General features: G+C 37.4%; 1 protein-coding gene across 11 annotated transcripts in view; it reads left to right on the top strand.

Moving 5' to 3' along the window:
• Unc13b (unc-13 homolog B) overlaps positions 1-13,612 on the top strand; it is a 208,967-nt gene that overhangs the window by 96,588 nt on the left and 98,767 nt on the right. For 7 of the 11 annotated variants that reach the window (XM_015492376.2, XM_015492374.2, XM_048783432.1 and 4 more), the window contains 2 exons: positions 7,940-7,975; positions 12,896-13,130. In XM_015492376.2, coding sequence (XP_015347862.1) covers positions 7,940-7,975; positions 12,896-13,130 — 271 coding nt within the window. The remainder of the gene's footprint in view (positions 1-7,939; positions 7,976-12,895; positions 13,131-13,612) is intronic. The other 4 variants (XM_015492377.2, XM_048783434.1, XM_048783433.1 and 1 more) reach the window with 1 other exon arrangement.

Raw genomic sequence — 13,612 nt, 5'->3', positions numbered from 1 at the left:
TATTATAGATTGCTCTAGAAAGAGTTTATGTATTCACAAACATGTGGATAGCTAGCTATAGATTTCCCCCAACAAATGTTAGTATGATAGTATTCTATGCCTTGCTTTTTTTTTCATATATACACGTATATATGGAACCAGTCACCTATTAATGAATATTTTTATTGAGTTGAAATTTATATAGCATAAAATCAATTGTTTTAAAGTTTTTAATCCAGTGCCATTTAGTATGTTCACAGAGTTATGGAACCATCACCTCTATCAGTTCCAAACATTTTCATCACTTTCAAAGGAGATCCCATACCTGTAAACATTCATTCTCAATTCTTTCCACCCTTTACCTCTGGCAACCCTTAATCTCCTTTCTTTATGGATTTACTTTTCCAGGGCATTTCATATGAAAAGAATCATTTAATATGTGCTCTTTTGCAATTGATATACACATATATATTTTTTTAGTACTGGGGATTTAACCAGTGCACTTTATCACTGAGGTGCATCCCCAGCACTCTTATTTTTCATTTTGAGTCAGGGTCTCACCAAGTTGCTTAGGGCCTGCTAAATTGCTGAGACCAAACTCAAACTTGTGATCCTCCTGTCTCAGCCTCCTGAGCTGCTAGGATTACAGGCATGTACCCCCGTGCCCAGTTGTAATTGCTTTCTTCACATAGCATAATGTTTTTGAGGTTTATCTGTGTTGTAGCATGTATCAGACCTTTATTCCACTTTATGGCTGATTAATATTCCTTTGTATGGATATATCACAATTTGTTTATCCATTCATTGCTGATGCAAATTTGTTCTTTTGTTTGTCTTTTACTTTTAGCTGTTTTGAATACTGCTGCCATTAAGAGTAGTGTACAAATATTTGAATATCTACTTTCAACCTTTTTGGGCATATACTAGGTTTTGAGTTGCATATATTAGGTTTTGAATGAACATTTAGCTTCTTTCAATATTTGCAGTTACAGTGCTGAAATTGATATCATTTTACATACATAATTTCATATATTTATGAATATCTGTATTGGGTGATTAGCTAGAAGTGGAATTGCTAGGTCAAAGCTTTTGTGCATGTAATGGGTCATTTAACATTTTTAAAAATTTCTTAGTTGTAGATGAATGAAATACCTTTATTTAATTAATTTATTTTTATGTGGTGCTGAGGATTGAACCCAGTGCCCACACATGCCAGGCAAGTGCTCTAACATTGAGCTACAACCCCCATTTTTTTAAGACGTTGCAAAATTATCTGACAGAATGTATTATTCATAACTCCACTAACAAAGAATGAGAGTGCTTTATCTTCCTTTGGCTTTTAGAAATAGGCTTCCTACAAATCATATTGTAGAGAATACATTGAAGACACTATAGGCAAGCAGTTCCTGTACGGGATTCACTAAGTCTCCTTCCCGCTTGCCTGTCTAACCTGTCTTTCCCTTGTCTACCATCCTGGTCCTCTGATTCCCTGACTTTCTATTTTGGATTTTGATAACTGGGTCCTCTTTTTTTTTTTTTTTTTTTTTGGTGATCTGCTCAAAGTCCTTCCTCTGGTTCATCAACAACTTTCTGTGTATATTTAAATTTTGGGCCAACATTTGATTTCATTTTCAATAATAATATGACAACAGAAGGAATGGTGGTAGGGTGGCAAACACAGAAGCATCTTGTTAAGAATGGTATGAAATTTGTTCAGAAAGGCTTTCTAAAAGAGGTGAGGTTAGAGATGTCTTAAACTAATTTGAGTATAATGATTTAAGGTAGAGATTATTCATGGTAGGATACATAAAAACTATGAAGAAAGGATTCAGAAACCTCTCCCCACCACAAATCCTGGCCAAGGAATCTTTTATTGGTTAGAACATTCTTCCCTAATACCTCATCTCATTGGGTAGCAGGGAGTAAAGGATCTGCCAGTCCATAGCTTCTGCTGTTTCCAGTCTAGGACTCAGAGAGGCAGAAAAATAAATAATTATAGACTCCTTAACTCCTCAACAGTGCACAGGTAGTATTGTTTTAGTGGCAGGGCAGCACAATAGGTCCAAGACTTCTGCCAGTAAGAAGGAATGGTGATGGGGTGATGAGTTTTACGCTGTGCATGTGGTATCAGTGGAAGCAGTTGACATTGATGCTGATTATAGGTGCTGGCAAACTAACAAAGAAAAGGCAGAAACTGTAACAATATGGTTTAGCTGATAAAAATGTTAATTGTAGTCTTCTGACTCACTCATTTATTTATTTCTATCCTGCCTTCTTCCAGAAAGAAATTTGAGGTAGCTAATTGTAGTCATTACATCAGCTTATTATCATTTATGTTTAGTTACAATGATACACATTATGCACTTTAAAAATGTCAGGTTAATGTATCAAAGTTTGATTTGATGAGAGCACTTAAGTATCTATTTCTGGGCACAGTAAGATTGATTATTCACATAAAAATGTGGTCATCTGATGGCTTATTTTTATAGGTTTTATTGGCTCAGAGTAATAAAGAGATGAATTTGATAAACTTGATTGACAGAATTGTTGCAGATAGCAACAGTTGATAGGATTGTTAATTACACAAATAATTATTGGATACCTCTTCCTCATACCAAGAAGCATGCTAGGCACTAGGCATATAGAGATGGGAAAGTCCCTGACCTTGGGGAACTCAAGTTCAGAAAGGAAGGAACAAGTAAGTAGTATCATGCCGCAGTCTGGCTGGGCACAATCAGAAGCCACTTGTCAAAAGAAACTAACTTTATTTTTAGAACCACACACACCAAACAAAACAGCCTCTCAGGAAAAATCCTCAGAGCCTCAACTGCCACCACCGGCTTTCCACAAGCCTCTCTCTCCCACACAAGCTTCTCTCCACCTCCCACAATCCTCCTGCTCTTGAGGCCGATTGGCTGGGTCACGTGGGCGGAGCCAAAAAAAGTCCCCCAATGAGCAGCTCCGTGGTCTGAAAGGGCAGGGAAACAGTCCAATGAGCATCACCGCAGAGGAGCCAATCAGCTAGATGTTGCTGGGGCCGAGGAGCCAATCAGCTAGATGTTGCTGGGGCCGCTGTGAGCCAATCATCAGCCGGCAGCTGGAAGTTTGCTGGCAGCTGGAAGTTTGCTGGGGCCCCTTTGGCTGTGGCTCTCAACAGTATCATGTGATAAGTGAATGGTAAAGGTAAGTACTTGGTATCCAAGGAGTACAGAAGAAAAAAATCCAAATTTAGGGTGGTTAGGAAAGGCATTCCAGAGGATGTGATCTCAATCAAAGTCCATAGTTTACATTTTGGTTCACTCTTGATGTACATTCTATGGGTTTTGACATAGATGTGTAATGACATATAACTACCCTTTGGTATCATACAGAATAGCTTCACTGCCTTATGGTTTACCTATTCATCCCTACCTCCCATGAAACTCCTGGCATAAATTGAGTCTTGAAGAATGAGTAGGAGAAAAGAATTTTTGGTACAAGAATACTGAGTGAAAAAGCATGAATTATAAGGCATGTTGGGGGGTACTACAAATAGAAAATTCTGGATGGCTTGAGGGTAGGGGAATGAGAAGAGTGGGGAAGAGTCAGAGATGAGGCCAGAGAGATGCAGAAAGATAGTATCATGAAGGGCTTGGATGCCATAGCAAGGCGTTCATATTTTATCTTGAAGACAATGGGGAGCCTTTGAAAACTTGATGCAGAAGAATAACAATCAGATGGCGGGAGTTGTAGTGACGAGGGTTTACTACAACTCCTCTAATTATAGAATATGACACAGATATATAGACAACTGAATGTTTGATTTAATGAATTAGTGTTAAAATGGGCAAAAAGTAGACTTTTGCCAGCTACCCCAGAGAATCTTCCACATGCCTGTCCCAGTCATAACCCTCTCATGTCTAAAAGTTACTAATGTTGTTACTCTTAAGATGACTTCCTTGCTTTTCATTGATGTTATCATCCAAGCGTGTATCTCCAAATGTTAGACTTTATTTTTGCCTGTTTTGCCTTTTTGGTATATATTAACAATGCTTTTTTATCTATGGGTCTGGTCTTATCTCTTAACTTTTTCCTTGCAGTTTGTTGAAGAAGTCAGGTCATTTGACTCCATAATTTTGTTTGACTTGTACAATTTCCCACATTTTGGATTTTGGTCAATACATTCCCATGGTATAGTTTTAATACAGTCTTCTGTCCTCTGTATTTTCTGTAAATTGATAGTTGGACTAGAAGGTTGGTCAAGTGAAAGTGTGATACAGCATAATTTAAAACACCCTTACCCTATTGGTGGACATTTGCCTTGTTCCCACATTTTTGCTATTAGAATACAGTGAGAAACTTTATACAATTATGTTTTTTTGGAAAATATGTGTAAATAGATCTTCTTTCCTCTATTACATATTTATGTACTTTTCTTGTATAGCACTTGTTCAGTATGTGTGATTATTTGCTTAATATTTATTTCCTTCCCTTGGCTATAAATTTAATGATGGAATGTGCCTATGTATCCACAGTAACTTTGCTGAGTAAATATTAGTTGAATAAATGAGTATCTATAAGTGGGATTATTATGTAAAATATTCCCATTTCAGATTTTGTTAAATACTGTCAAATTACACTCTTAAAAAAATTACACCTATTTGTGTTCCTACCATTGTACTTGTTTTCTCACATCCAACCACACTGGTCCTCCTGCCCCTCCCCTTTTCCGACGCCATTCTTTCCTTCTATAAACATTTTTGACACTTTCTTTCTATATTCTTTGTAGGTGCTTAGGCTATATCAGGGAGCAAAACAAAATCCTGAGTGTCAAGAGGCAAACAATAAGCACAATGAATAAGGAAATCAGTCATGCAGGATATTAGAGAGCAGACCAACAAAAAAATCTATGTTGATAAAACAATCGGTAATGCTAGAATTGGACTTGAATTTCAATTTTGAATAAGATGATGAGAATATTGGTCACAATGAGAAGGTAACATTTGGGCAAAGATGGAAGAGGTAAGGGAAATAAATTGTGTCTCTCTGGAAAAATAGTGTGCAAATATGCAGAGGAATATCTGAGTTAAAGGCTAGTTGTGACTACAAGGGGTAGAAGAAGACTGCTGGGTGGTGGTAATGCTCTTCCTTGATCTGTGTGTTATTATGAGAGTGTTCAGTTTCATTGAGCAGTACAGTTATGATTTGTTCACTTTTCTGTTCAGTAGAACTTTTACATTTAAAATAAGGAGTGGATGTTGAACATTTCAGAATGCCTGAATGAGTATTTTCCTTTAACTTATTAATATGATGAGTGCATTAATCAATTTTTATTAAAATTATATTTGTATTTTTATAATTATAATCAATTATGATAAATTACTGTTTTATTATAATATTAATTTGATTTACTTGTATTTCATTTTGAATTTTTGTGTCTGTATTCATAAGTAAGGTTGGTTAATAGTTTTTTTTTTCTTTTTTTATTTCCCTATGTTAGGTTTGAAGTGCTTTTCTTAATTATAGGTTTTTTACTACTATTTTCTATAGAAAGAGAAGTTCTATGGTACTTATCTAATCTACTGTCTAGAAAAAGGGAAGGGAATAATTTCTAATGTTTGACTTTATGTCTTTCTAAGCTACCTGGTAATTACTACAATTAAGTAATTGATAGGTGAGTCCTGTCATTGCTTAGACAGATGGCTATTCACTTGGGGTGTGAGGCTGCAATATTCTGTTGTTTCAGAGTCATGGAAAAATTAACTAGCACTGGACTATTAATTGGTGATGTAACAGTTGCCTGGGAGTGTTTTGTTTGATAATTATAGACCTTATTTTTTAATGTGACTATTTTTTATTTCTTACATTTTCAACTAGAAACAAGACAAAATATGCAGAAGAAGAAGCCTCTATATTGCTGTGGCCTAGTCACTTAGCCTGGGGGACTGGGATAAATTCAGGTTTACCTTTTAGGAAAGAGAATTAATTTTGAATTGAATCCTAGAACTGCTAGAATTTTTTTTTTTTTTACTTGCCAAATAACCACATTGAAGTGTTTTCAAGCTATGTAGGATAGTGGGTCTGGCTGCCTTCTTCCTCCAACATCACAGGAACACTATGCTACTGTGAGAGACTGTGGTTTTTATCATATAGGAAATTTCAATTAGGTTGAAAGACATATTCTGAGCATCTCATGATTGTTTTTCTCTCCATTTTCTTTTAAAAAGAAACAAGATAATTACACTCTCACAGTTGCTATGGTGAGCATGGGAAAGCCTGGGAAAATTTTCCTTTAACTCCTGCCATGGTTAGAAAGTTAAATTAACCAGGCATGGTGGCACACACCGGTAATCCCATGTAATCCTAGCAGCTCAGGTGGCCAAGGCAGGAGAATTGTGAGTTCAAAGCCAGCCTCAGCAATTTAGCGAGGCCCTAAGCAACTCAGCAAGACTCATCTCTAAATAAAATATTAAAAAGGGCTGGGGATATGGCTCAGAGGTAAAACACCCTGGGTTCAAACCCTGGTACCAAAAAAAAAAAGTAAACTCAATTATATCAGTTATTGAAATTTTTCAATGACATATTAAAACACCATCTCTTCTCTGAGAGGAGGAAGAAGGTAAGTACCTGGGAAGAAAAGTGATTTTTCACTGTATTCTAAATTTAATAGCCTGTAACTGATTAGCCCCGTGTGCCTAGGATAGGGGTTAGCTGAGAGAAATGCAGCCAGCTTGGGTTGGCATCATCAATGCACCTAGAATTTTGAGTCAGATTGCAAACTTTCAAGTGAGCTTCATCTTCAGAACTCTGAGAACCATCTGGATCAGATAATGTAGATTCCTTAGTGGACCTTAGGCTGTCAGAGTCTGCAGACCTGGGGGGTGTTTTCTTTGTGCCACCTATTTATTAGGAAACTGTAAAACAAATAAAAACCTGGCAACAGGACAAAACAGCAAATGCTTGTTGCTGACCATATTCCAGTAACAGTCCTAAGTATTTTCCATGCATTTCTCCTCTAATCCTTACAAGGATGTGAGGAGAATCATGCTATTGTTATTTTCACTTATAGATAAGGAAACATCTGTCAAGATCAGAGCACTAGTATGTGGTAGAGCCAGAAGAACTGAGCTTTGACTTTAAAACCTACCTTCATAAATTAAATGACTTCTTGTTTAAAGGGATTAACTGCCTATTTTTATTGATATCTTTGTCACAAGTAGTTGCTTCAAATTCATTTTGGGTATGGGATAGGATTTAAATTTAATTAGTATTTAATTTTTAACTTATTTTTAAAAATAAGTAGAAGATGTTTCATTTTCTTCTATCCTTCAGTTTCTGTGTTTAAGTGGATTTTATTAAAAATTTTATAATTCAGAAAAAATAGTTCTCTCTGAGGATCCAATAGGCCAGCATATTTTATTACATATTGGACTATTGGAGGGTAAGTTTTTAAGAGAGACATTGCCATTCTTTGGCTTTTTAACTTTCTTATAGTAGAAAGCAGCAAAACTGGACATCATCACTTCCAGACAGGGGAATCATCCCAGACTCATGGTATCAGGACTGAGCTTCTGGTAGATATACTGTGACAGGCTCAGGTTTGGTGAACACAGAGATAAGGAAAGATTTCTTAGAAGCAGTAGGTAAAATTTTTCTTACTTTGACTAAGGGAAGGGAGAGCTCCTAAAGCATGATGCCCTGAGAGAGGGACTGACCTAGGCCTAGAAGGAAGTAGTAGTTTTTGTTATTTTTTGTTTTATGATTCTGTATCCAGTCAATACCAAAGAGCAAGACCATTTTTTAGATTTTTCTCGTATTGGTAGAAGGCAGAGACTCTCCATGTTAAGTTAATGGAATACAAGTAGGGCAGGCCCAAGTAAGATAGGCATTTAAGAATGGGTGGATGGGGAAATGATCTTTGACTTCCTGCTAAAATTGTCTCTATCACACTTCTTTTGCTTGTTCTTTGTGGTTTTCTTAGGTCACTGGACCTATTTGGGCTGGGGAGAGCAGCAAAGTACGTAAGAATTTCAATTTCTTATAATTTTCCTGGTCTTACCTTTTAATGTTTTCCCTTTGAACCATGAAGCTGGATATTCATGCATACAAGCATATATAATGCCATTGTCCTTTCCTCTCCCCCTTGACTCTTGGGAGACAATTGTCTGTAGTGGAATATTATATTCTTTCAGTCTGGCTTCTTGAAGATTGTGGGGGTAGGAGGGCAGATTTCAAATCAAAGTGCAAGTCAAAATCATGCCAGGATCACCTGATCTTTATTTCCCAGATCTTTATCAGTATTACTGGGGAGAAATGCAGAATACACTACTATCTTGGGTTTATTAGTCTGACAAAATGTGAAATGTCATTTCAGCCAAAATTCTGGTTTTATGAAGGAAACGAGGCTGAGAACATGGTTCAGCTTTCCTTGAAGTAGCCCTGCTAGAGATTTGTTCTAGAGCTTAAAAGAGTGGGCAGCCAGTTCTTTCTAGCTCTAGGCTGACATTACTGACTGTGTTACCCATCTAACAAGGGATGAAGTTGAGTCTTAGTGATTAGGTATCCAACAGGTGCTTAGAAGGGCCAAATTGTATTTTCTCACAAAGTATGTACTTGCTGTAATTTGAATCCCAAGTATTTTTACTGTTAGAGAACTGCTCAAAAGCAGCCTAAGAGTGCAGAGAAGTTAAGGTTTTTGAGCCAATAAAAAGTAACTTAAGCCTTGAAAAAATGTGCCAATTCTCTTTGATCCCCCCTCACCCCCCACCCCAACCCCGGCTGATAAAGTTCTAGCTATACTTAGTATTTAAAGACGGGAACTGGAATCTAAGATACTAAATACCAGAGAGCCTCATTTGCCCCAAGTTAGATTACTTTCCCCAGCCAACTTTTCCAGGCTTATTTTCTATCATTCCTGTACATTTCCTTTTATGTAGCTGCCAAGCTAGCTAACAAAATATTTCTAAAAAATGTATGGCCTCTCTCCTGTTTAGGCCTTTAATCATGCAATTGCTTTTATCCAGGATCCAGAAGATATATTTTCCCCTCAGTCTTTACCTTTTGAAAACACAAAGTTCTTCAAAGCTGTCTCCTCCATAAAGCTTTCCCTACTCACCCTCTCAGGAAGTTTTCAATTGATATTGTGCTTAGTTTATGCTACTCTTATGTAGTAACTTCCTTGTATAACAATTCGTTCTGTTCTTGTTTTCACTCCTGTATTACTTGACTTGTATTCTGAACCTTCTTTGCTGTTTAACCTTGCATGTAGGCACTCAATATTGAATGAGTAAATGTCCCCATCTTTTAAATTTTCCATACTTCAAATGGTCTTTGCTAGGGGTTTTTCAATGTTTGCCATTTAACTAGCCACAGATCCTTCCTTAGGCTGAATAACCAAACCTGTACTCAGCTTCTTTTTCTCTGCAAAACCTGGAGTTTTCCTAGTGAACATGGTACTATGGAGTAGATTGTAGAGCTAAGTAGGAGATGATGACTGACACACTAAAATAACAGTTCTTTTATTCAAACTGAAGGGTTACACAGTTTCCTTAATTTCCTTTTTCAGTTTCTAGTTAGATTTGGTTGTGCCAGGAAATTTATTTTCTAGGGAAATTGAGGGTGGTAGAGAGGAGATAAACTGGCCTTTGCCTCTGCCTACTTTTTTCCCGTTTTTCTCTTTTGTCTCACCTCATTTTTTTTTTTTTTTGTATTTTCTTTCTCCTGACTCTCCTGTTTTTTATATTCTCTCTTCTTCTAACCTTTTCTTGCTGTGACCTGCATCCTAGCCAGAAGCTTGACCCCAAGGATCCCAATGAACCATGGCCTGCCACTTGCCCCAACCACTAAACAGAAAAGGTGATGGTGAAAATCAGGAAAAGAAACTTTAATCAGTAGGACCATATTGGGAAGGCAAAGTGAGATCCAGTATCTCAGCCCCTGTCTTCAGGTTGCCAGTAGGAGCTTTAAGTTCAAATAGAGGAAGAATTGGAGCAGGGAGCAGTAGGTATGTATAATTAATCAGTCTTGGCCAAACTGTAGACTGACTACTGTGAAGTAGCTCCAGAGAAGACTTATCAATTGAGGGGGCAAGTACTACTTGCTGCTCAGGATGTTTGTCTTCAGACCTGTGATAGGGATTGATGATTGGAGACTTCTAGGTACCACTCTAGGGGCCTGAAACAGGATGCTATAAATATCGTACCTCAGTCTTCAAGGGGGATAAGATATATCAGGTAAATTTAGGGTTAATAAACCATGTATTACTAGTTGTTAGATGAATACTTCTTAAATGATTAACATGCATATGTGAAAAGCTGAGCAGGGATATGACTCAAAGTTTATGGTAATAAAGGAGACTGATACAAAATGAAGTCAGATGCCAAGCTTTATCTTGGTTTTGGTAACTCAGAGGGCATCTGCTGGCCTTGGTAAAGAGTCACTGTTTTTAGCAAAAGGCATCCTCTAGGTCCCTGTTTTAGTTCTAGGCACTTTTTTTCCTTAATATTTGCCCTTTATTTATTTAATATAGAAGTGTTGTTAGTCTTTAGAAAAGTTGGTGGGTATTTCTCCCCTTAGCCTAGCAAAATAATAAAGCAGAGCATTATTTAGGAGATCAGATAGAGTGATAAATTGTCTAAGTAGTTTCTGGCTTTGGATCATGGATTCCTAATTCTGACTGAGCTAATCTCTTTGGCCTTATGGTCGATAGGATCATCTATTGTTGTTGCCTCTTTGTAGACTCAGTCTTGATTTTCTGACTTTAGTGCTAATATATTTCTTGCCTGAATTTAAGTAGACTTTCAGTTTTGTCTTCTTTGTTCTTTCTGTTCCCGCTTGTTGTTTCTGTTCCCACATCTGTAATGCATGAATAGTCCAGCACTGACTTCTTCAGACTTACTGCTCCTTCTGTGGGTTCAGAAAGAATTAAGTCTGAATGGCATATTGTTTTTGTCTCTTGACCTTTTTCTTTCTGATTTTGAGAACAAGAAATTCATCAAGGGTTAAAACCAGTGCCTCCAAAGTCTGTTTCTGCTAATGTGTCATCAGAATGCTTTGTATTCTTGTTGTTTATCTTTGTTTTCAATATGTACTACTCTTGCTTGTCAGATGACTACTTTAACCAGAAAGTTTTACTAATAATTGTTTCTGACTCTTTGAATGTTAGCATCTTTATTCCGATTTTTTTTTTTTTTTTTTGCCTTGGGACTTGATTGATCTCCTTTCCTTTTTAAATACTCACATGGTGCCATAAACTCAAGTGGAATAATCTGATATGCTCTCCTCTTATGCCTACCCTTGGTCTCACCTTGTTGCTATAAACTCCAATGAGTTTAACCTCTACTCCATTCCCCAGCTGAACCCACAAATGTGATCTGGAATCCAGTGCTTAAACACAACCCCATGTTTGTGTTGTCTCTTTTAGTGAAATTATTATCTACTAGGTTGTTTAGTTTAGAAGCCAAGGGATCACTGTCCATTTTCCCCCAAGTTTTATCAGTTCTGCCTGGATTTTTTTTATATAGTTCATTAACTCCTTTCCATTTCTACTGCATGGATACAAGTCCTTGTCTACTGCCACAGTGATTGTAAAAGCCTAATATTATGGTCTTCAGGAGGCTTCTACTGCCAAAACTGCTACCCAGACTATTTTCTTTTTTTTAGTTGTAGTTGGACACAATACCTTTGTTTTATTTATTTATTTTTATGTGGTACTAAGGATTGAACCCAGGGTCCCATGATTCTAGGTGAGCATTCTACCGCCGAGCCACAATCCTAGCCCCCAGACTATCTTTTAAAATTACTAATGTGAGGAGTCCATCATCTGCTAAAAGTATCTCTCTTTCAGGATGATGAATATTCCTTTTCCTCACTGAGAATCAAATAGGAAGTTGGCAAGAAAGGACATGTGAGACCTTGTTAATCATATACATATGGATATGGTGTCAGATATGGCTTCTCTATAAAGTAGTTTACAAACACTACTTTTTAAAAATATTTCTAGTTGTAGATGGACACAATACCTTTATTTGATTTATTTTTATGTGGTGCTGAGGATCGAACCCAGTGCCTCTCACATGCTAAGCAAGTGTTCTACCACTGAGCTACAACCCCAGCCCCCAAACACTGCTTTTTTTGAAAGGGTTGAGCTCCCTTTCCAAGCATCATTTTGATTTGTAATGGTGGTCACTTTAGCTGATCTGGAAAGTAGATAAAATTCTGAAAAATTGTAGTCACTGCTGTTTGGTAAAATGGCTGCATTATCAGCAATATCCCATGAGTAGTGTATGTTTTCTTCTTCTCTCAGCTCGTGGTCAGGATGGGAATTCTGAGCCCAAGGTGTAGGTACTTAACAGGAATTGTTAGAAAAACTTGCCATGACATCCAGACAGTAAGTCTGCTGCTATTCTCAGCTGCGTCTAGTCTAGAGCCTTTGGCTTGATTTCTAAGCCTTGGCTTTGACCAGCTCCTCATGGTGGATCTGTTTTTTTGGTTTAGCCCATGCATTTTAAAGTCTGAAAAAAACCAGTCTAACTTTAAATTAAAATTTATCTTTTCTAAGCTATGGAAATGCTGTTTTTCCTCTTTGATAACAATAGAGGACCAAAATCTATTTGTGACATTTAAAAACAGATTTTAATTAGGGTTATTAAAACTAAAGTAGCAGAATTCTAGAAAATTCTGCTCTGGAAAAATGCAACTTGGAGCACTTCTGAGAATCAGAACTAAAATTAAACCAAGTGTTTTATCTTATTTGATAGAGTTGTGGATATTAATTGAGATTTTTCCACATATGTTTTTGAGGTCACTGGGCTCATATGTAGCTCAGCTTGTTCTTGTTTTAAAGGTTCAGATTTGTGGTTATCAGTGTTAGAGCAGAAAAAGTTCTGAAGAACTAAATAAAGCTGGAGTTCTTGGACTGACTGTGCTTATTCTACAGCCTTTGAAGACCCTGATAGTGCCGTCGATGACCGAGACAGTGATTATCGAAGTGAGACCAGCAATAGCATCCCACCTCCTTACCATACGACTTCCCAGCCCAATGCTTCTGTGCACCAGTTTCCTGTGCCTGTGCGATTGCCACATCAGCTACTGCTTCAGGGCAGTTCCCGGGATTCTTGCAATGACTCTATACAGAGTTATGACCTTGATTATCCAGAGCGTCGGGCCCTCAGGTAGGTATTAGGAACAAAGCACTTTCTCTTCCTAGCAATCAGTTCCCATGAAACAATTGACAAGAAGGATATGAGAGCTTTGACTTGAAGTGGTACAATATAGCAATACGATGGGCCAAGCTTCTGTTATTTTGTGTATATTTTCAGTCTCTTTTCTCTTCTACACATTCATATACATCATCCATATACATTTTTACCAGGAATACTTTTCTTTATGATCAGTGATTTTCAACTAGTGAGGGCATTCTCACTTGGGGTGGATGGCTCCCCCTTGCTGCCAGCTTAGTGATTTATTTTTCCCATACCAGGGATTGAATCCAGGGGTGCTTTGCTACTACTGAAGTACATCCCCAATCCCTGTTTATTCTTTATAAGGTCTCACTAAGTTGCCCAGACTGGCCTTGAACTTACAATCTCCCTGCCTCAGCCTCCCATCTCTTGGATTATAGGTGTGCACAACTGCCCCTGGCTCAGCTCAGTGA

This window comes from Marmota marmota, unplaced genomic scaffold, assembly GCF_001458135.2.
Source record: "Marmota marmota marmota unplaced genomic scaffold, marMar, whole genome shotgun sequence".
Lineage (NCBI taxonomy): Eukaryota > Metazoa > Chordata > Mammalia > Rodentia > Sciuridae > Marmota > Marmota marmota.
Note: the sequence above shows the minus strand (reverse complement) of the source record. Positions and strands in the feature narration are given on the sequence as shown.